Source organism: Oryzias latipes, chromosome 4 (assembly GCF_053564925.1).
Source record: "Oryzias latipes strain Hd-rR chromosome 4, Olatipes_Hd-rR_3.1".
Taxonomy (NCBI): Eukaryota; Metazoa; Chordata; class Actinopteri; order Beloniformes; family Adrianichthyidae; genus Oryzias; species Oryzias latipes.
In genome coordinates this window covers 20873538-20896066 of record NC_136240.1, presented here as the reverse complement: position 1 = coordinate 20896066, position 22529 = coordinate 20873538, and the positions used below count along the sequence as shown (strand labels likewise).

The following is a 22529-nucleotide window of genomic DNA, read 5'->3' as shown; positions in this document are numbered from 1 at the left end:
ATTTTTATTCAACATTTTCATCAACTGCAACCAAGAAAGTAGGTATTACAATATCCCTTATCGAATGGAGTTTATTTCTTTCTTTCTTTCTTTCTTTTTATTCTTTATTATTTAATAAAGCTGTTTTCATAGATTTTTCTTACACATGGATCTGTGGCTGAAAATTGGCTGATCGATGTTTTCTGTGATCTACTTTTTTTCCCTGAGGGCTGTCAGTGATTGGCCTAGAAATATGAATCTGGGCCAATCCAGAAAATCCATACCAGATTAATCGATCAGAGTTGAAAGTCTACAGCGAACTGAGTCGTTTTCCCCGTCATTTTGCTGTTTTACTTCCACGTTTTACTTTTTGTTACAGCGGAATGGACACCGAGTTTACTTTCAACTCTCGTCGCTCCCCGGTGGTCTGTTTACACGGCTGTGTAGCAACCAGCCAACCTTTAGCCTCGACGGTGGGACTGGGTGAGTCAAAGTAACCATGGAAACTTGCAAAGGCAAAGTTCAACAAATGTCCAGTCGTCACCAACAACAATTACCCTTTTAAAACCATTTTACTTTTACATTTAAACCTTATTGTTTGAAGTACACTAGATGGTTAATTATTTATAGAAAAGTTTTTTTTATATGATATTTAGATGAAACTAAAAAATACACAAATATTATTTAATTTTCCGCGTATTTCAATTCAATAAGGACCTATTTGGCTCAAATTATTTCCTATATAGTAGAATAACTGAAAGAGGTGTTTATACTATATTATTGCTGTCTGTGTGATATTTGACTTCAGTCATTTGTGTGTTTTTGTGTGCAGATATCCTAAAGCGTGGTGGCAATGCTGCAGATGCTGCAGTTGCCATAGCAGCAGCCCTTGCAGTAACTGAGCCCTGCAGCACTGGCCTCGGTGGTGATGCTTTCTGCTTGTTCTACAGCGCAGACACTGGAGAAATTCAAGGGATCAATGGCAGGTGGACACCCCCCTGTCACTCATGCTACACCTGTTCTTGCAGAACTCTTATCCAAGCCTTTCTCTGTGTACGCAGTGGCCGAACAGCTCGCGCTCAGACTCTGGACTTCATGGAAAGTCGTGGCTTCTCTACAGAATCTCCTCCCTCTGTGTTTGATGCTTTGAATGTTACGGTACCAGGTGCCGCTGCATGCTGGTGTGACACCAAAGAGTTATTTGGAAGCCAAAAGGTTGGCCTGTTTGTGTTTCTTCTTTGTTCACATCTATTTTTCTTTTAGTGGATCATTTATTTTAGTTTTTGGCAAAACAAAGGTTTATTCAGTATAAATGTTTACAAGTGCAGTTGAGTTAAGAAAATTTTCCATCCGGGACCGGGTCACAGGGGCAGCAGTCTAAGCATAGATGCCCAGACTTTGTTCTCCTCGGCCACATCCTCCAGTTCCTCTGCGGGGACCCAAAAGGCGTTCCCAGGCCAGCAGAGAGATGTAGTCTCTCCAGAGAGGACACTCTCTTTAACTGTACAGCGATGTAATGTTTTTGTCAGTTAATTAAAAAAAATTAGTTCATTTAATTCTTACCATTCTATAGATTTACTATTTGTTTTTATTTTTGCCAGTAAAACTATGTCTAGCAGATTTTCTTTCATGTGAATTATTTTCTGGGTAATCCACTTCACTGAACTTTTCTGTTTTTAATCCTCTACCTGCACAATAATCATATTAGCTTTATTTGCCCCATTGTACATGAATTTTTAAATCTTTTTTTTGTAATGTTTTGGAATTCTTACAAATAAATAAAGTACTTTTTTGTGCTTGTAGAAAGTTTTAAACTCTTTTAAAACATGTCCTAATTTCCCGTGACACAGTGATTCTCCCATCCAGCTCATTGGCGTTTCCTGTAATTGACATGTGTTTCCTCTGTTTCCTTCTGTAGCTGTCCTTGCAAGAGATCCTAAGTGGAGCAGTGGAGCTGGCAGAGCTGGGGTTTCCTGTTGCTGAGGTTACAGCTCACCACTGGGCGGACAATGTGGCTGCTCTGAGGGATGCTGGGAAGAAACTCGGAGATGACTTACTAATTGACGGTCATGCACCTAAAAGTGGACAAGTATTCAAAAACCCAGCTCTGGCTAGAACTCTCAAGGTAAATCTTTAAAAATAAGAAAAAAGAATGAGGTAAATATAAGATGTCATGATATTAGGAGCATTGAATTAATTTTAATGACTTTTTTTCTCAGATACTACTTAAAACCTTGATTTAGTGTTTGGAGACTGGATTTATCCATTAAAGTACATCATTATTTAACTTGCAAAGTCAGCTTTTTTTTGGCAAATTGTTTTACATACTAAAGTTGACGAACACTCAAGCTAAGAATAACATTACCAAGATATTTTCCTTAAATTTACTATACATTTACTTTTTAAATAATAAGTCTCCAAACCACTGTATTGGCTTGTAAATTTGGCAAGTGCATCCTCGGAGGCTTCCATCATTTATCTCAGCCTTTTTTTATTTATTTGCAAAAAATAAATTAATAACGTATTTAACCAATATACTTTTAATTACCTGCTGTGTTTTAAAAAAAATCATTTATGGTGATTTAAAAAGCAGGTTATTCTCAACCATTAAAATGAATTGCTTGTCAGCTATGTCATCATCTTTCACATTTGCAGTGGTTGCACAGACCGGTGTTTCCCAAGCCTGCTCCTGAAGTAACCCTGTCCCGGATGTTTTATTTGTAGTCCTTATCTAACAAACCTGGCTGAAATACATGTGACTCATTCTCAGGTCTCTGTAGAGTTGATGAGCTGAGTCAGGTGTGTCAGGCTAAACCCAACGGTAAAACATGCAACGTTTTTTCTAGTTCTAATCCATTTATTACCTTTCGGGGTCACGGGCGAAGGCAGGGAACACCCTGGACAGGTCGCCAGTCTGTCGCAGGGCCACAATCTTAAACCCATGCACTCTCACATTCACATCTATGGACAATTTAGACAGTGGGAGGAAGCCGGAGTCCCCGGAGAGAACCCACGCATGCACAGGGTGAACATGCAAACTCCACACAGAAAGGTCCCCCATTGATGTTCTGTTTCAGGTCCCCCAGCCAGGATTTGAACCAGGGGCCTTCTTGCTGTGCTAACCACCGTGCAGCCAATCTGGAAAATACTGTACTATTTATAAAGCATGTCGTTTTTTCTTAAAAAGTCTAACACGACGGCCAGTAAACATGTCACTATTGCTAGGTCTTTAACTAGTTTTATTCCAACTCTTCCTGTCTGTGATGGTTCAGTAAAACCATGGCTGAGTCAATGTGTGTGTCCAAGTGGGTTTTTGTGTGCTTCTCTCACCACTGTAAAATTGATTGATTATTTCTTTTTCTGAAATTTCTCTGCTGTTCGAAATGGAGAACTGCAGGAAATCCCTCAAGACGGCCCTCCATACACAGTCACACACACGTGCACACACGGTCATGTTCATAAAACTGCAGAAACAATGGCAATGACCTCAGCTTCATAACACTTGGTCATTCTTCAGCGATTACATAAAGTCATTTCCTTAACTATGCATTCACACCCATGTATGAGTCACTTGATAACGTTTAGTAAATGTAAACCCACACGCAAGCCTCTCAGAAATGTCAATGAAATTGCACAAGCAAAACACAAATCCAACCATTCATCCATCCTTCTCGCGCTCATCTGGAGCCGAGTCATGGGGGCAGCAGTCTCAGTAAATATGCCCTGACACTTCCTCTTCACAGAAACTTCCTTCAGTTCTGTGAAGGCGCACCCAGGCCAGCAGGAAGACATAGTACTCCCAGTGTCCAGGGTCCCTCCTCCCAGTAGGACATGCCTGTAATACCTCTCCAGGAAGGCATCCGACTTCAGGGTGACCGAACTCCTCAACTAGCTCTAAGGGGGAGCCCAATAACTATGCAGAGGAAACTCAGTTCAGCTGCTTGAATCTGGGAAATCCCTCATAAATGACTGCTGTAGTTTAAAGATTGTTTTTGCAGTTTATTATGATAGTTCTTGATAACATCTGGCTATAATATAAACTCTTGCATCAACAGGAGCTCGGTGAACATGGAAAACCAGGGTTTTACCAGGGCAGAGTGGCCAAAGCCATCGTTGATGTTATCAGTAAAGATGGAGGAGTCATGACCTTGGATGACCTCCGTAGCCACAACAGTGAGGTTACCACCCCGATTAGCACAGAGTACAAGGTCAGCAAAGAGATTTGTTGGACTTCTGTTTTGATGACAGCATCATTCTGTTTAATGATGATGTTTTGTGTTTAGAGAGCACGTTTGTGGGAACTTCCTCCAAACAGTCAGGGGCTGGTTGCCCTTCTGCTTCTCAACATACTGGAGAACTTTCCTCAACTTAGAGGTAGTTTGATTTGATTTGATTTGAAATGGTTTATTTCAAGCAATCAAATAAGAATAATACACAAAAACATTACAATCATCAGTTATACATTCATACAATGACCTATCAAACTTAGGATAATTAGACATATTAATAAATATTGCTTGAAAGGGAGTGGAAGGAAGCAAATTTATATAATCCCACCCCGTTATACCGTGACCATTTTATTACATGATTTATCATTCTCCGGTTCATAACTTTTATCATACAAAATTAAGAATCATTTGGTATCAATAAAGCACATGACAAAGATGAACTACTTAATTATTATGTAAAAATAACTATTTTAGAAATCAACATGGCAAATGCAGATCATTTATTCAAAATATATGCAGATTATTTTACTTATAAAAGTCATTTATATGATTAAAAATTAATGCTATATCGGTAAAATAGACATAACACTGTTACAAAAATCTTCATAGCAATAAATGCTCAAGTATCAAAAGTTAAAATATGTGCAAAATTACATTATGAAAAATCATGAATCAATTTTACAGTTTTTTGAGCAAGTGAAGTAATATCATTAGAAATCAATCAATTTAACCATTTTTAATAATTGATTAAGCATTTTTTTATGATTTTTTATTTTATTTTATTATAAGTTAATGCTGTGAAATAAAATAAAATAAAAAGGGTCCATTTTCTTTTGAATGACCAAGATTGGTATTCCTTCTTCTGCTGATTAACAGCCGTTCTTCTGGGTTTAAACAGAGTTTATAGTTCTCTTCGATGTTATGTCTGCAGACATTATATTAATGTACGTATCCTTCTTCAGCTGATATCAGCGGTGCTGAAAGTTGAGGTCAAGTTGTCTGCAGGTCAAAACTTTGCTGAAAATCAGGGTCACTTCAGACTGTTGGAGAAAGCGATGAATCCAGGCGTCATATTTCTTGAAATTATATTTAGCTCGTTGATTTATTACTGCAATATCAGCGACTCTACAGTAATACAGTTCAAAGAAGACATGGTGAGGTGAATAGAAAGCATAGCATATAGTTCATTTAATGTACTTTTTCAAGATTGTGCGACAGAACATGGTCTGAACAGCTGCACCACGAGAGCAAGTATAAGTCATTCTGAGTCTGCTTATGACATAATATTACATTTTATTATTGAAGTGATTCATTTTGACTATTATGTAATGTTTTTATTAAAAGTAGTTTGCTCACATAAAGAAAAACAGCCTTCAAATTCTGACTGATGATATGAGATACGTTTTCCCCACCCCATACTGTCTGACCCTGGTCTTTCTGACTTTTAAAAAAAAACATCACTCCGTCAGACCTCGGATGGACTCAGAGATTTTGAAAGTAGCTGTGTCTTCTATGGAACAGTATAATAATGTAACACAACTAAAGATGCACATAAGGTCCTATTAGAAGTTGTTTGCTTTTGTAAGCTTAGTCTAAATTTTATTGTTACTGAAATAGAAAATGTGATGTACCACATGCTGAGGAAGCTGCAATTGAGATTTGTTTTGATTAAATGCGTAAATCAAAAAGCATGGGGAGTCCAAGCTCAGAGAAACGTCAAGTGTCAAGAGGTCTCAAACTACAGTGTCCAGTGAAACAAAAAAAAATCTATCACCAAAAATATTTGTTCCACCTCCTCTAGACTGCCACATTTAGACCCAGTCAATCTTCAATCTCAATGACTGTGTTGGGCGACCTAATAAGCAATCAGCGCTCCAAATTCTCTACAGACAACAGGAATTTATGCACTCTATTTAGACATCCAGAATCGTGATCGTTTTGTCTTCCTTGAGTTGGTTTCTGAAACACATAACTTAGCTGAGGAAGGCTTGGGTGTCTTGACGAGTATTAACATTTTCTTGTGTGCTCTGTAGCCACTGGCCATAACAGCTCTGACTACATCCACGTCTTTGTGGAGGCTGTGCGTCTAGCACAAACAGATGGCCTGTGTTACCTTGGTGACTCAGCCCACACAAGCATCCCTTTGGAAACCCTACTGGACAAGAGCTACAGCAGTCAGAGAGCACAGCTCATCATCATGGACAGGTGTGTACTTGTGTTTGCATGTTTCTGCTGGTACCAGTGTGTGCCAGTCGATCTCTGTTGACTTTAGATAGGATTGTAGACTTTTACTTCCCCTGACCTTAGCGCCCATCCCATCAGTTCTCATCCCTCGATCTACAAAGGGTGTGTGAGTGTGGGTTCTGACGATAATGTGCATTTACATGACTGTGGTGAGGACTTTGAGCCTTAGGACATTATCAGTTTTAAGACAAATAGATGCTAAACACCTAAAACTGCATAATATTCTGTCAGCGTGGATTAATGCACCGACATTCCTACAATCTCCTCCTGCATTGTTTTCTTTTTTCTGCTGATACTGCTGTTGTTTCATATTTTTTTAAAATGACCATGTGATGTTAAGATAAATCAAATGTGATTAAAAAAAAAAAGCCCTTAAATAGAATTTTTATTGAACTTGAGACTGGGTTTTGTACGGTTTTTCTCACTGCCTCCTTTTATTTCTGTGGTTAAATCTTCATAAAACAAGTGAGAGAAAAATAATAGGTTATTTGCTGCACTGTGATAATTACCTTATATAAAAGTCATTAGAACAGTTACTTAGGTAGATGTTTATGTGATTTAAAACCTCCTCGTCTTATGCCACTCAGAACAGCGGCTTCCTAAAAAGATGCCTAAAAATAATAGATTTCATTTACTTGGTTATTTCGGCATACCTATTTTGTTTTTCATCGCATTGCTGGAAACTTGTTACAGACTAATTTGATTTCCTTTGTCTGGATGAACCTGAAGAGCCATGGAGCAAACCAAACCCGGTCCGATTACAGCAAGTGATACAGTCTACTTCTGCATTATCGACAGCCATGGAAACGCATGCTCATTTGTCAACAGCACCTATATGGGCTTTGGGACCGGCCTCGTCCCTGATGGCTGTGGGTTTTCACTACAGGTCTGAAATTCAAAGTTTATCTTCACTGTTAGTAAAAAAACATAACAAAAAAAAAAAAAAAACTAACAATCAAAAAATGTAAACTTTATTGGTTTTTATAGTAAGAAAGTGTGATAAAACACATTTAGACCTATATAGAAAACGTAACAACATTAGATCTCTACAGAACAGTGTCTTTGCTACTCAAACAAATCTTCAGTGCATGGTCAACTTTTAAAACTACAGATCTTTTTACTGGATAAACAGAATTCATTACCATGTGCAGAAAACAGGCTACAGATCCCACTGTAGCCTGTTTTTGGACATAAATTATTACTTATATTATTGGATTTTGAAGTGTAATAATAATATATATATATATATATATATATATATATATTATGAATATAATAAACTAAGGTGAAATACCTTGTTGTTCAAAGCCAAGACTAAGAAGTAATGTAGAACAAATGAAAAAAGTCACATTTCCATATTTTACGACCCATTTTGCTTGTTAGCAACGCTTTACAGGTACAGCTTTGAATAGTTTCTTTTTTTTCATGTATTAATTTTATGACATAAAACAAGAACAACTGTAAACCTTTACATATCAGGACTTAAATGAAATAACCTTTGATTGAATGATGACCCCATGTATCAAAATTCAAGTATCTTCTTTCTAATTTCATATAGATTCTGTGGTGGGGAAATAAAGTTACAGTACTTTGACAGGTCATCAGCCCTTAGCATATAATACAAAAGCAATAAAGACTCCAGTTATGGGCTAAAAAATGTCTTATTGTTGGAGCTCATTAAGATAAGAGAAGAGCTGTAAAATAATAAGTGGAAAACATTACAGTAGCCATTCTCAAGAGATACACTCCTACTAAGTTGTGTCTGTTGTCAGATCTTTACGATCTTGGCTGGATGAACATTTTCTATATAACAATGTTCAAACAAGTCATAGATGTTGATGGAGGTGTCATGATTTGCGGTCATTTTGGAGCTAAAGATGTATTGCAGTCACCGAACTGAGCATAACTATTGTATTCAGAGATATAAAAAAGTAGAGAAATTTACAAAGATTAACTGTTTTCTGCTTTTATCGTGTTCTACTTTAGCACAACATGACAAAGAAGACTCTTTTGTTCTCTTGTAGAATCGTGGCGCCAACTTTTCTCTGCACCGTGGCCACATAAACTGCATTGCTGGAGGAAAGCGTTCATACCACACTATAATCCCTGCACTCCTCACTGACTCTGTGACTAAATCACAAAAGCCGCAACAACTCCTTGCAGCCCTCGGAGTAATGGGAGGCTTTATGCAGCCACAAGGACACGTCCAGGTATTCAGTTACACCAAAATGGGGAAAAAAACGGGAATGCTTGGTTTGATGGTATTTGTGTTTTATTGTATATTACAAAATCCAATCTTGAATCAGGTGCTGCTGAACATGATGGAGTTTGGGATGAATCCTCAACAAGCTCTGGATGCACCCAGAGTCTTTGTGCAGTATGACCAGAAAAGTAAGACTTTCACACCAAACATACATGTAAAAACAATCCTAGGTAGAATCCTTTTTATCCTTCAGCAGAGGGTCATGTATTAAAAAGATACAATTTTTTGCTTTTTATTGAACCCTAATCATAAATTAAATCTATTAAAACTTTTAAAAAAAGCTTTTTGAATATTCTTTTTTATCCAAAACAACAAAATAGATAAAGGATACTTTTATAATATTGAATGTTAACTTAAATTTTGCAGGTAAGCATTTAAGTAAAGTTACAATTTTTCTTTATGAAGCCCATTCAGAAGAACACACTGATATACAGTAGTTTTGGTATAACGCCTTTGCAGGCGGACAGTGGTTTGTGAATTTGGAGGAGGGGATTGAGCAGGAGGTGGCTGAGGAGCTCCGGAGACGAGGCCACAAAGTAAACTGGCCTGTCACAGGTAAACAAAACAAACACACATTTATTCATATTCTAATGTGACATTTTTCATCTATCTATTTTGGAGTTCCCAAAGCGTGAAGCAGTCACACATTAATGTGTAACTTTAATTGCTGTATTGTTGTAAAGCATAACAATCCCTCAAAACAAACAGTGCAACTGCTTAAACAAATTGTTGTTTTAAAGTACCCATATCATACAGCCGTTTCCATAAAACTTTTGGCTTCCTGTTGCAAACAGGATGCTTATTTGTTCCTCTTCCCATTACTGGTCTTTGCTTTTCTGAAATGTGTGAAAGCACAGATACCACAGCAGCTCTTCAGTTCTGCTGTCCTTTGCAATAAAATCTCTTTTTTAGTCATCAGCAAAGACTTGAAATCTCAGTAGTTTGAACCATAAGGAACAAACCGTCACAAGGTTAATCTCTACAGTTGACTGCTGAGCCCGAGTTTTTGTTTTTTGACTGATGGCGCATTCATATTTTCATCTCCAAACATGCTATCAGCCTCAGTTATTTAGTTTTGATCCCTACTGAAGCATATATAAATCAAGCCACTTCAGCTCCAAAATATATAAGCAAAAACATCTCAGAATTTTTTTTTTCCAGAGCTGAAAATAAAGTCAAACGTCAATGGGTTAAAGGGCATTACGGATGAACAGTTTACTGGAACTGGGCTCATCATTTATTTACCCTCACAGGCCACCAGAGGTCTCAGTTTGGGCGGGGACAGATCATCACAGTGGGGGACTGGTGGAATCCATCTGCCACTCAAGCCAGCCGTTTACCCAGAGTGCTCTGGGCTGGGTCGGATCCCAGAGCTGACGGATGTGCTTTAGGATACTAGTGACATAAAAGTAGCTGATCCTCTGTATATCCACAAGTATCAATTACAGATGACTTTCTTTCAAATCAAAAGTGAACATTTGTTTGGGTTTGATAATTAGAATGTTTTTCTGCTCTTTAATGTGTGATTAAGCCAAATGGTCTTGATTCTGGTTAATATTTGATAGGATTTCAGATAACAAAGTCAAAGTCCAGTCTCTCCACACCAAGACTTTGCTGAAGTGCCTTAACTTATTAGGTTGTGATGTTCTGCAAAAGCAGAAGAGAAGAAGAGAATTGTTCTCCTAAAGTTGACTTCAAATTGGTTTGGAAAATTCCAACAACTTGTGATGGGTCAGCTGATACTCTGACAATATTTACCATGATCTATAAAACAACAACAACCCCCCCGAAAGACCTGTGCTGTTGTATGTAGGATTTTGGTATCTAATTTATATATATATATATATATATATATATATATATATATATATATATATATATATATATATATATATATATATATATATATATATATATATATATATATATATATATATATACTCAATCCTCAGGAATTAGATTTTAGAAGATGACACAGCGTCTAAAAAAATCCATACAGTCTTAAACAGAGAAATTTGAAAATATGTGAGAATCAGTTGACCTTGTAGGCAATAATACGATTTTGACTCGAAACTTGGCTTGAAATAAATTTGCAAGAATATTAACTTTTCTGTTGCAGTTAATGGAGCATGATATGAAGCTGTAATCATTCACACAGAATTTTTTTTCGATGTAAAACTTGGATCATTCTGTACCATGAGTTTGTATTAATTTAAAACATTCCAAATAAACTGGAATATTTCTGAATGATTTCATTCCTTCATTTGAATTTAAATTTGAATTTTTTTGGAACAAATATCAATAAGGGTAGTCAGAGGGACCGCACGATGGGGTTGATGAAAATAAATAAAATCTGTTTAAAAGACAGGCAACCATTAAAGGTGCTGCATATGCCGGAACAACAATAAACCCTACATGGACAATCAAACAGCACAAGCTAGACTCCACAAACTAGGACCAATAGAACAACCCAGAAATAGAGAAGAAATTATAAAGGGAAAAATGAATAAATCAATGGTTACAACTAGTATGTTTAAATACATTAACAAGTCATGAGAATGGCAACAAAAATATTTGAGCGTTAACATGTCAACAGGGCAGAATAGAACACAAAGTCACACAGACAGAAGAATTAAAGCAGAAAAAAGACCAAAATATCTTCAACTCTGACAAAATATATAAACACAAAACAAAATGTGAAAGAGGATAAATTGAGATATCATTTTATATTTCTTGTAGGGTATACTCCATAATGGTTGTAGGATCTGTTATCAGATCTTGGCTAGTAAAAAAAAAGAAACAAAAAATTCTAGCTACCCCTATACCATTAAATTATTACAGGGAAGTCAAAGTACCGTGTGTTTTTTTGTAAAAAAAAAAATGCAATCATGACTTATTTACTCTAAACAACTTGTTTACCATTCACTTTTCCACCTATATGCAAGTCTCTCAATATTAGACTTTGTCATAAAGCTAATCTTCTTACAGCTCCAAACCCATGCTGGTACCACACGTTCACTCCCATAATGCTATGTGTGCATGCAAACACAACTGGCTTATACAGCTCTAATTCATGGCCGTTATTGGTTAACCAGGTTTGATACTGCTGATTGTTTGGATAGGTTTCATGGTAACTGGATCATAAAAGGTCTAAAAATGTATTAGCCCTCTAAAAAACAAACATTGTACCTGTGTTGTTTCCTCTATTGCTATATATGAGGGGCTCACACCTAACCCAACTTCAATCGTGCAAAGTTTTAACCATAAGAAGACAGTAGAAGTACGGTGGCCCTGGAGTACAAATCACATCAACAAATCCCTCAACGTAAAAACATATATAAGGTCATGACGACAATCAAAAAAGCAAAACAAATAATCAAAAACTAAAAACAACATTACATTTTAGAAATTTCAGAAACCAAGGTGCACCAGGTGTCTGTATGCAGACTCGTCCCCTCCTCTGATGAGGCCAGGGACGGTTGTGATGTCTGGATGTTGTTGGGGTCGGGGGAGGTGCAGTCGTAGGTGTAGAGTGAGAAAAGCTTTGGACTGCGACAGCACCCCTGTGGTGTTCTGGTGCTGACTGTAAGCTCAGCAGAAACCTTCTTTCCCATCCTCACCACCTGTGGTCGGTCAGTGAGAAAATCCGGAGTCCTGTTTCTGGTGGTTGTTGGTATTCCCAGTTCTGCAAGTTTTGCAGTCAGCTTCAGGGCCTGATGGTGTTGAAGGCAGAGCTGTAGTCCAGGAACAGTAACCGGGCGTACGTGTTCTTGGTGTCCAGATGTTGCAGGGTGGAGTGAAGTGCCAGTGCCATCACATCTTCTGCTGATCTGTTGCGGCGGTAGGCAAACTGGTGGGGGTCTACTGATTCGTCGTCCAAGGAGTTGATGTGTGACAGAACCAGCTTTTTCACTGTTGTGTCGTGTCTTTTCTTCGGGACCGGCACGATCATTGAGGACTTGAAGATTCCTGCGATAGCGAGAGGTTGAAGATGTCTGTGTATACCTCTGCTAGCTGCTCTGCGCAGGCTTTCAGAACCCTTGGTGAAACGTGGTCCGGTCCCGTTGCCTTGTGCGGGGTTCACCTGTTTCAGGGCCCTGAGGACCTGTGTGAGACACCTGCAGTGCAACCTCTTCTGGGGCCCAGGAGGTCTTTTGGGGGACCTCTTTGTTGTTCTGGTCGAATCTTGCATAGAAGCTAAGGGTGTCTGGCGGAATGTTCTGATCTACTGGTGTTTGTCCTGTAGTTGGTGATCGATTTGATCCCCTGCCACAGGCCTCTTGTGTTGGTTTCCCCGTGGCAGCTCTCAATTTTCTGGCTGTAGCTTCTTTTGGCAGCCTTGATGGACTTCTGGAGGTCATAGTGAGCATGTCTCCTGATTTGAAGGCTGCACGCCGTTTGTTGATTTTTATGCGTATGTCTGTGTTGAACCAGGGTTTTTGGTTAGGGAAGATGCGGACGGTCCGAGTTGGAATGCAAATGGAGGTGCACCAGTCTATGTAGCTGCTTACTGTGTCCCCGTATTCATCAATGTTAGGGGAAGCTGCTTTGAAAATGCTCATATCTGTGGCCTCTAAGCAGCCTTTGAGTTCTTCCACAGCCTTGTCAGTCCATGTCATTACAGTCCTGGTTGGGACTGGATCTGCTTTAAGCCTCCTGGAGTATGTGGGATTCAGAATTTCCAGAATTCAAAATGAAACACAATAATAAACCGGAAAAGGTTGGACTCATGGGACATCGCTGATTGGATGATGACGTTTGATTTTTGATGTTTGAGGTTTTTTTTAATGACTTTCTAATGTCCACATACTTATAGAAGTTTTATGATAATGGACCCTTATTTGTTTAATACTTTTTTGCTCTTTTAATTGTTTTTTTTTTTTAAATACATTTTTGCTTTGAGTGATTTGTTGATGTGATTTCGACTTCAGGGCCACCCTACAAAATGGTTGAAAAACTGTAAAACAATAGTGTTTAAGCAAAATGGGAAACATTTCTGAGAAATTGCAAAGCTAGAAAGCAAAAATGGGAAAGGCAAAAATGGCAAAAAAGAGATCGATCAAGTTGTAAAAGAACCACCAGCCCATATGCATTGAAAGCTATGCACACTTTATAAAGGTTAGGTAGAAGTTGCTCAGCAGCTTTAGTTTGCCCTTTATGCAACTGCATTGCAGACAGAATGAGGTACAATAACATATCCTGGGATCATAAGAGTCAATCCCAAGTCAAACACAGTGGTCAAGCAGCTGATGCCTATGCCTTTCAGCAAAATTAACTGAAACCAGTTTAAATGTGCGTGCTTTTCAAAATTAGTTAGGTCTGGAAAAATGTGTAGACTTTATTGTAACTTTTATTTCTTATTTGTGTTTCGACATGCTGTTTTTCTTTTGCCTGCTAAACAATATGTCAGATTTATTTTCTTAAAGACCCACTACAATTTAAAAAAATGTGTTTTTGATGCTTTTAACATGTTCTTGTAGATTTTTTCTCATGATGAAGAATATACAAAAAGAAAATTAAGATTAAAATTGCATTTCTGAGTATTTTTTGTTTCAAGTTGTGGTGCATCAGGAGCATATGCAAAAATGCAGTTTAAAAAATCTTGTAGTTCCCTGCTCCGCTCCATCCTGATGGATCCATTTGCAGACAAATAGATCCCACAACAGTCCCGCCCACAACTCAGGGGTGAATTTCTATTGAACTCCTGCTGCTCTGCAGAAACGTTCTCTTTTTCTTTAAATACCTTAAGTAAAATCGACATAATCATAATTAAAAGACCACTGGGAACGCCTTTAATATATCAAAAGATGAGTGGGACTTTAAACTATATTATTATAATTATTATTGTTAATTATCCTTTTTTATCGTAGCACATTTCTGAAAAGAGGGTTAACATCAAATTTGAGATTGATGGTTTAGAGGGGATTATCAACCATTAGTGTTCATAACGTAGACATAGGGCACTGGTACTGACTGTGCATTTTTACATGTCAACCAGCTTTTGTGAGTGAGTCATTCAGAGGAAATTGAACTTTAAAATGTTGTTTTGTCCTGCTGTGTGTGAAACAAAAACAAAAAAAAACACTCATAGCCAATCGGCAATCTCCTTCCTGTGAGAGTTTCCTTATGCTCATTCTGTCATGAAAGCTCCAACCCCCACCCCCCAAAGAGAAGAAGTCTGTCCCACTCCTACACACTAACCCTAAGCAAGCCTCTTCCACTTCGCTCCTTTTTTTTTTTTTTTAACAATTTCTGGCTCCCCAGCTGCTAAGACCCTTCCCTCTGAGCGTTCTTTTTCCCTCTCGCCTCAGCCAGCTGCAGCTTTCTCCACTTCTCCTTGTAGTTTGGTTTTTGAAGGAGAAATGTGTTGTTCAGTGGGCTTTGCCCGTTCCTTGGGACTGGCACTGTTGCCACTTGCCCTCTGCTGTATTGTGGCCAACCTGCTGCTGCTGTTTCCAATGGGAGAAACTACCTACATAGAGCAGGATCATCTATCAAGATACATCTGGTACTTTGGTGGACTAGGAGGTGGCGGACTCCTGGTAAGTAAAATGTCAATTGGGACTACATTTAGGTTTAACTGGAAAATAAAATTTAAGAAAAGATTAGATTAGGATTTGTAATGTTTAGGGTTTTACTAAACACTTCCAGCTGGATGTGCTGGGGAAATATAGTTTATAACCTAAAGAGTAGGTTAAATTTCTAACCTGATAATTGTTTTATTTGAGTCCTATCAAAAGTCAACTTTTAAGCTTTGGCTTGAAATCGTTCAATAGACATTGTTTTAAAACCAGGAAATACTTGAATTTGCATTTAATCAAGTTACACGACTTCCCTTTCTAGGAAAACCTCCTCATAACTTAAAGTAATCCTTAACCCTTGTGCTATCCTAGGCACTTTAACCTTGGGAGTTGGGCCATCTAGACCCCACTAGACAGTGCGCTGAACCTTTTTTCTTCAATGATTTGTGAACCTCACTGGTGTCCATGGACTATATGAAATCTTTCCATCTTAATCCACCTTTGTCATGGTAAGGGTGGGGTCATCTAAGATAGCACAAGGGTTAAGAAAGACGATGATGATGTCTGGGAAAAGCCACAACACAGTGAAGAAAGAGAGTCACTGAAAGGGACCTAAGAGATGTTCAGCCTGGGTCTAGAAACTAAACTGAAAAAAAGAGGGGGGGAAAAAAAGAAAAGAAAGAGCTTCTTTGAAAAGGATTTGAGCCACGTGACTCTGGAAATCTCCACTTTTTTACTTGCTGTGCACATTTTTTGCAGTGATTGAAACATGATTTTCTTGGCTTGCTCAGTAGAGTTTGTTGCTGTTTAATACAGTCAGCCCCATTTTTTTGCGAACATTTTTGTACTCATCGATTTATTATTTTTAGTTTATGTCATTTTTTAACTTGTTCTTCTCATCAGTTATTTTATGTCTTCAAAATAAAAAAATAGCTTGTTGTGGTTTTCTTTTCAGCACCAGACTGACGGATTTTAAACTCTGAACAATAGTGTTTTGTGTGAATAACAGTTAATCTGTCGGCTCTGCCTGCCGCTGATTGGGTGGGTTTATGTGGTTCCTGAGCAGAAAGGAGCTTTTCTTTTTATGTATTTCTATGCTGGAGCACAGGATAGCCTGTATGTCATCTAGATCTAGATTACAGTAATACATGAAGACTCACTAAATTGGCTTTTTCCATTTCAACAGGGTGGGTTTAGAAGTTTGTGTCAAGATGAAGTTTTGAACAACAGCTTTGGTATCAGAGGCAGGACACTCTTCCTATTCTAGAGGAATCACTCTATGGAAGAAAAAAAATCACAAGAACTACAAAAAGTCCAGGACTTATCATTTAAAGTGTCCTTTGACATTCACACGAAACTTAAAAGCAAAAAACATAGACTTGTGTTTTATTCACACTCTGTTGCTTCCATTATGAGTGTCAGCTTAACCCTTGTGCTATCCTTGGCACTTTAACATTGGGAGTTGGGTCATCTAGACCCACTAGACAGTGCTCTGAACCTTGTTTCTTCAATGATTTGTGATCTTCACTTGTGTCCATGGATTACATGAAATCTTTCCACCTTTATCCACCTTTTTCAATGGTAGGAATAACACGTCAAAGTAAGGGTGGGGTCATAGGATAGCACAAGGGTTAAAGTACTATTTCAGAACAGAAACGTTTCATGTTTCTTTCTATAATGAGCAGAATGCATAAGGTTAATTTGTCGTTGGCCGTTTTTGTGTGGAAATGACCAAATGCCAAAGAAACAAAAAGCAAACTGAGACCCTTTAGAAACAAATCTATCTTTAGTTGCCACCCTTCCTCTTTCTTCTGCTTCCTTCCTTCCTTTTTCCCACTGTCTTCTTTTCTTTCTGTGTCATCAGTTTTTCCTTTAGCCTGAGCTTTGGGGTGACATCCCGGATGTGAACATCTGAGCAGATGTTTCTGTGAGGCCATGTAAAACCTTGGGAACTTGTTCCTTATAGGAGGATGTAATTTATTGTTTTTGAGACACGAAGATATGCAACACAGGAAAGACAGATTTGTCCGCACAACCGGGAACAAAGGATGAGGCCATAGTGATTATTGTTCTTCTTTTATTCCCTTAGTAAATCACATTTTGTTCTAGACAAACTTGTGTAGTTTTAGGTATTGTTATATTCTCTTTTAAAAAAAAATGTCATTGTATGTCACCTTTAAAACTTTTAATCTACAAACGTTTGCCTTTATGACTTTGGAGTAAATATTTATTTCAACCAAAAATGATTTTACATTGAGCTTAACTTAAAAAAATTTAATTAAGAAGATGATATATGGGCTATTTTATTTAGGCTTATGGATCAGAAAGTTTGTTGAACACTTTCCTTATGTTCAAAATCACTTATTTCCGTAAGTGAAAATGATGCTACCAACTACCAAATCCAAGTCCCTAATTGATCAAAGTTCAACTGGCTTAACGTTCAACACTTATTCAATTATTGTGCGTTTTGTATTTAGGGGCTGAAATTGGATTTGATAACTTCACATGTGAACATGAGAGCTATGAAAGCGGAAGCCTGAAATGTGCATATACACTTGTTTCCATAGACTTTTCATTAAAAGTGGTCGCGTAAACGCACGTTGCGAAGGGCGGTGTAAACGTGGCTTTACAAGTTAAAGATCTATTTATCTATAAAGACAGTCAAATCTTCACTTAAGTTTTATCCAGATATAATTTTCCATTTTATAAATGTTTTTCGTTTTTTTTTTTACATCAAAGTACAACATTCAACGTGCACACAGTAGAAATAAACATTGTCACTGTTAGCACATTATTTCTACAATCCAAACAATGATGTACGTTACTGGATTATTTCAGTAATCTTTCAGTAAAAACCGACAAAAATAAAGCAGAATTACAATACGTAAACATGACTCTTTCAGATCCCAATGATAAAAAAATGTCTAATGTCAAAAACATGGAACTTTTATTCAAAGGCTTAATGAATGTTTCTGTCATTCCAGATGCTGATTCCAGCTGTGGTCTTTATCACTCTGGGGAAATGCAGCTGTTGCTGGAATGAGAGCCTAATGGTAAGAACTGTGTTCAAAAAGCACCGGAAGCACATTCTTGACAGTATACAGCCAGAACATTTTGCTGTTGCTACACACACAAACCCTCATTCTCTGCTTGTTTTAGCTGCTGTTTTGATGCACGAGTATCTTATTGAAATGTTGATCCAGATTGCACAGTTTTTTTCCATCACTTTATGTTCACTATTTGGACAATAACACTAATAGCCAATTAGAGAACCAAATCAGCTCTTCTTCCTTATTAGACAACAGTACTAATACAGCTAGGATTATTCAACAAGGGTCCCATTGTTGAGTAAGACATCACAATGTGAGCCCGACTGAAACTTATTCAGGCAACTGACACAGCTGCACTTGTGTGTGATATGTGCGTGCCTAGCAGCTGCCTCTATCTCTCCAACATGAACAGGATAAGAGGAACAGCCAGCATTGATTCATACAGCCACAGAGCCACAATACTATACCCTTACACAAGCAGCCAAACATGTGCTTGTTCTGTTAAAAAATAGCTGTGTGCCGTTGTGTTGTTCCACAGATGTGTGGGTCGGTTTTCGCAGCTGTCATTGGCCTCGTGGGTTCTGGATATTGCTTCATCATATCGGGGCTTGCCTTGCTGCAGGGTCCTTACTGCTTCACTTCACTTGGGTGGAGATACCCCTTTTCAGAGCTAGGTGGCAGGTGAGGCACACTAAAAAGTTTATAAAGCAATCTAACAAAATTTGAAACTTTTTCAGTTAAACTTCTTTATCAAGTTATGATTTTCATTTATGTTCACAACAACAACACGAAAATGTACTCTGAGTTATCCTTTAGTCAAAAATAAAGTCACATAAACATATTTTATGAAATTATAGTGATAAAATGCAACACAAAATAGCGATAATGACTTAAGATGTTCTTTTCCAGTATTTCATTAATTATTTAATTGTTTTATTTAATAGTTTTGTATTTTCATGAGTCTTAATTATAATTTTAACAAGATAATTAAAAAAAATCATGTTCTAAAGAGACTTTACTCTGTGCTTTGAGAAAGAAAGTATTTAAATATATTTAGATATTTGGGTAAAAACATATATGACTGTCACAGATTCTGCAAGTTATCCCTATGTTAGTAACCTTTGTTATTGTGATCCCAGCTCTCTTCAGGTCAGTTATCATTTCCTCTGTGTAGTTCTGGACTATTTCCTCACTGTTCTCAAGATTGTGTTTACCCCATGAGGTAGAAATGGCTCACTTGGCTTGCCAGTCACCTTATATTTCTTTCATTTGTATTAATAAATTCAATCCAATTCAATTCTATTTATATAGCCCAATTTTACAACAATAGCTTTCTCACTGGGCTTCCTTATTGTATAAGAACATGAAGTCATAATGAACATGAAGTCATAAAATTGAATAGGTATTGGCTAAACTAAACAGACTAAGCTAAACTAGGCATCCCTGCCCTTAGACCCTCCTTATGAGTAAGGAACAACTCCTAAAAGAAACTATTCCGGAAAAAATAAGAAGAAACCTCAGGGATGTCCATGTGAAGGAGAGATCCTCCCCAGGACGGACAGGCGATGTACCAGAACTCACTCGTACTATAACACTCAATCTATTGTCTTACAAGCTGCTTGTTTATTGTACTTTGGTTCATCTCAGTCTTGTTTGGGTATACAATCCTGTCCCTGGTGTTCTTAGACAGCTCTTTGGTCTTAGTCACGGTGGAGAGGTTGCAGTCTCACTGCTTAAGGGTGTGGACACGTGTCCTTTGCACAGATAACCAGTTCAAACAAATGACATAAATACACGTAATGAGTGGAGGTAAGAAGATAGCAGAATCGGTGACTGCCAAACCCTCTACCTGTCAGAGGTAATGTATATCTTGCCAGAGAAAAGCATAAAGTGTACAGACAACAAGGATTTTTCATATAACACTTATCTATTGCTTCAGGATTTTAATCTCATTTTAGATGCTGTAGACCTAAGCCTGTTAAGAAAGTCTCAACTAGAAAAAAGACAAATTAAAACATAACTGAAAAAAGAAAGTATATGGCTGAAATCCTGCATCACAGATAGAGATCAGCCATGAGGAAAGACATCATATCAACTTTATTCTTTCTTTCTAAACTCTCTTTTTTGGGGTCTATTCCAGCCATTGTTGGGTATAGGCGGGAGAAACCCTAAACCCCTAAACAGTTTACCAGTCTTTTGCAGGGCCTCACTACTAAACACACTCACACCTAGGGATAACAGAGTCATCAATCAACCTATGAAGCATGCTTTTGGTTTGTAGGAGAAAGCTAGAGTGCCCAGAAAAAAGTCTTTGCATGAATGAGCCAAGATTTTCATGCTGTGAGACTAGAGTGCCAGCCACTACACCACTGTGCAGCTCAATGATTAGCATTTCCTTCCAAAAAACAATACATTCAGTTAGATCAACTGTTAGAATTTGTGTGAGTAACCTTTCTTTTAGTATTTTGTTTTTCAATGGATAAGCTTGTCATAACATTATTTAAAAGCTGCTATAAATGTATTTAGTTAAAAGTATACCAGTTAAGTTTGCATCTAAATACAAAAATGTCTGCTGTTTTCCCAACATTACATTTTCATGAAACTAAAGCTTAAAGCTTAACTAAACTTCCATTTATCTTTTGAAATGTTTGACCTTTGACATTTTTGAAGCAAAAAATGTGAACCCTGATAACACTGTGCTACACTTACACAAGTTTAGACTTGAAAAAGCTACAGTTTTGCTTAAACTAGCCATGATTTTGCACATTTAGGCTTTGAGAAAATAGTGTTTAAAGTATTATGAGACAACACAGTCATTTACGAGTTTAACTTTCATGCAATCTTCAGTTGCTTAAAAACATATTTAAAAGTTGCTAAAATGTCAGTTTCCTTCTCTGGCTGTCCTGAAAGTTGATTGAGCTGGTCGAAGAATGTTCTCTGAAATGAGAGGAATGTATACAGCTGTTTAAAATTATAATGGCAAATTCTTTCCTAATAATTCTGTCATAAGTCATAAACATGTCTGTAACTTTGTGTTTCAGCTATCTGCTAGAGCCAGAGTCGTGGTCCAAGTGCCACCAACCCGTTCATATTGTGGAATGGAACATAACCTTGCTGTGTGTGTTACTGGGTCTGGCTGTGCTGGAGTTCGTCATCTGTCTCTTACAGTTGGGCAACGGTCTAGTCAACGCCATCTGTCGACCTTGCTGCTACAAGCAGCAGTACAGCCTAAATGCTTAGAATTGTCACTCATGTGTCGGCACTTGTACGTCCAGAGTACACACAACAGCACTGGTTTTTCACTGAAACTCACACGCACCATTTTTAAACAAACATCAGATGTATGGTGTTGTTTTCATGTTTAAGGATTAAAACTGTCATGCAGTCAGGGGTAAAAAGAAACTAAGGCTACAAATGTAAGTTTGTACTGCAGTTTAGGGAAGTTCTACAGGAATGATAAAACAGAAACGTGGGGTTTTTGATCATTTGCAATACTTTTTTTTTAATAGAATAGGTGGTACATTCCGTCTGAAGTTTTGGCAAAAAAATTCCTATTACTGTAATAAACATTAAATGGGTCTTATTTTTATATATGCGTTGTTTGTATACCTAAGAAATCATGTGTCTGTTGCAAAAACAGACTTTGGCAACAAATGAAGGAATTTGTGGTCATTCTCCATGAGATTGTTAGAATTTGAGATTCAGGATTGTCAAAATTGATTTTACAGTTTTTGTGTGCTTTTTTGCATATCTGAGCGAACACTGAAGTTTCCTATCTTTGAAGTTTGAATGTGTGCTTTTGATGTTGATGTAACAAGAAAATGTAAAATGATGTTTTTTTAGATTTATTTGCGATAATAGTTCATTGTAAACCAACATCATATAAATATATATATATATACATTTAGTGTTCCTACTTTGTACATGTTCATGTTTTTAGAGAACGCATTACTTTAAGATAAAAGGACTTATGTTTAGTGTGTGTTTTCTTTCTTTACAACATTAAATTGAATTGTATATAATTTGATTCCCTTTTTTATTTTATGTTGAACTTCATAAATCTGAAACCAACTTCTTTTTTAATTTGTTGTATAAAAATCTGTATGTTGGTCAAAAAACAGATGCCCTTTGGTAACTGTGTGCTGCAAATGCTCGTTGGGCAAGTTGGAAAATTTTGTGCACTGGAATTTCCAGAATTGTCCATTGATTTATACTGCATTAAGTAATTCATGCCTGTGAGCAA

The 22529-nt window shown here is 37.4% G+C and overlaps 2 protein-coding genes across 4 annotated transcripts; both read left to right on the top strand.

Annotated features, from left to right (window-relative positions):
- The first annotated feature begins 244 nt into the window (after nucleotides 1–244).
- On the top strand, nucleotides 245–10962 carry LOC101171819 (glutathione hydrolase-like YwrD proenzyme). Of its 3 annotated transcripts, none has more exons than XM_023954351.2 (12): nucleotides 245–462; nucleotides 812–965; nucleotides 1041–1194; nucleotides 1898–2104; nucleotides 4035–4187; nucleotides 4263–4353; nucleotides 6242–6413; nucleotides 7182–7338; nucleotides 8477–8662; nucleotides 8759–8843; nucleotides 9175–9270; nucleotides 9969–10962. In XM_023954351.2, the coding sequence occupies exons 1-12, from the start codon at nucleotides 363–365 to the stop codon at nucleotides 10112–10114; spliced, it is 1701 nt and encodes a 566-aa protein (XP_023810119.1). In that variant the 5' UTR covers nucleotides 245–362; the 3' UTR covers nucleotides 10115–10962. The 3 variants fall into 3 exon arrangements, with proteins under 3 accessions (XP_023810119.1, XP_023810120.1, XP_023810121.1); XM_023954353.2 differs by having other exon boundaries at nucleotides 265–462; nucleotides 812–961; nucleotides 9969–10611; XM_023954352.2 differs by lacking the exon at nucleotides 9969–10962 and having other exon boundaries at nucleotides 9153–9270.
- A 3923-nt stretch (nucleotides 10963–14885) lies between these two features.
- On the top strand, nucleotides 14886–22308 carry tm4sf1 (transmembrane 4 L six family member 1). The gene is made up of 4 exons (XM_004068042.5): nucleotides 14886–15257; nucleotides 18221–18289; nucleotides 18825–18967; nucleotides 21328–22308. Exons 1-4 carry the CDS (start codon nucleotides 15078–15080, stop codon nucleotides 21524–21526), a joined length of 591 nt encoding a protein of 196 aa, XP_004068090.1. The 5' UTR covers nucleotides 14886–15077; the 3' UTR covers nucleotides 21527–22308.
- Nucleotides 22309–22529: the final 221 nt, after the last annotated feature.

Excerpts from the sequence above, each read along its gene's own strand:
- LOC101171819 (XM_023954351.2), top strand. The coding sequence starts at position 363 with ATGGACACCGAGTTTACTTTCAACTCTCGTCGCTCCCCGGTGGTCTGT. Across the intron at positions 4,354-6,241 it reads GAACTTTCCTCAACTTAGAG|CCACTGGCCATAACAGCTCT; the intron begins GTAGTTTGATTT and ends TGTGCTCTGTAG. Across the intron at positions 8,663-8,758 it reads AGCCACAAGGACACGTCCAG|GTGCTGCTGAACATGATGGA; the intron begins GTATTCAGTTAC and ends ATCTTGAATCAG.
- tm4sf1 (XM_004068042.5), top strand. The coding sequence starts at position 15,078 with ATGTGTTGTTCAGTGGGCTTTGCCCGTTCCTTGGGACTGGCACTGTTG. Across the intron at positions 15,258-18,220 it reads TAGGAGGTGGCGGACTCCTG|ATGCTGATTCCAGCTGTGGT; the intron begins GTAAGTAAAATG and ends CTGTCATTCCAG. Across the intron at positions 18,290-18,824 it reads GCTGGAATGAGAGCCTAATG|ATGTGTGGGTCGGTTTTCGC; the intron begins GTAAGAACTGTG and ends GTTGTTCCACAG.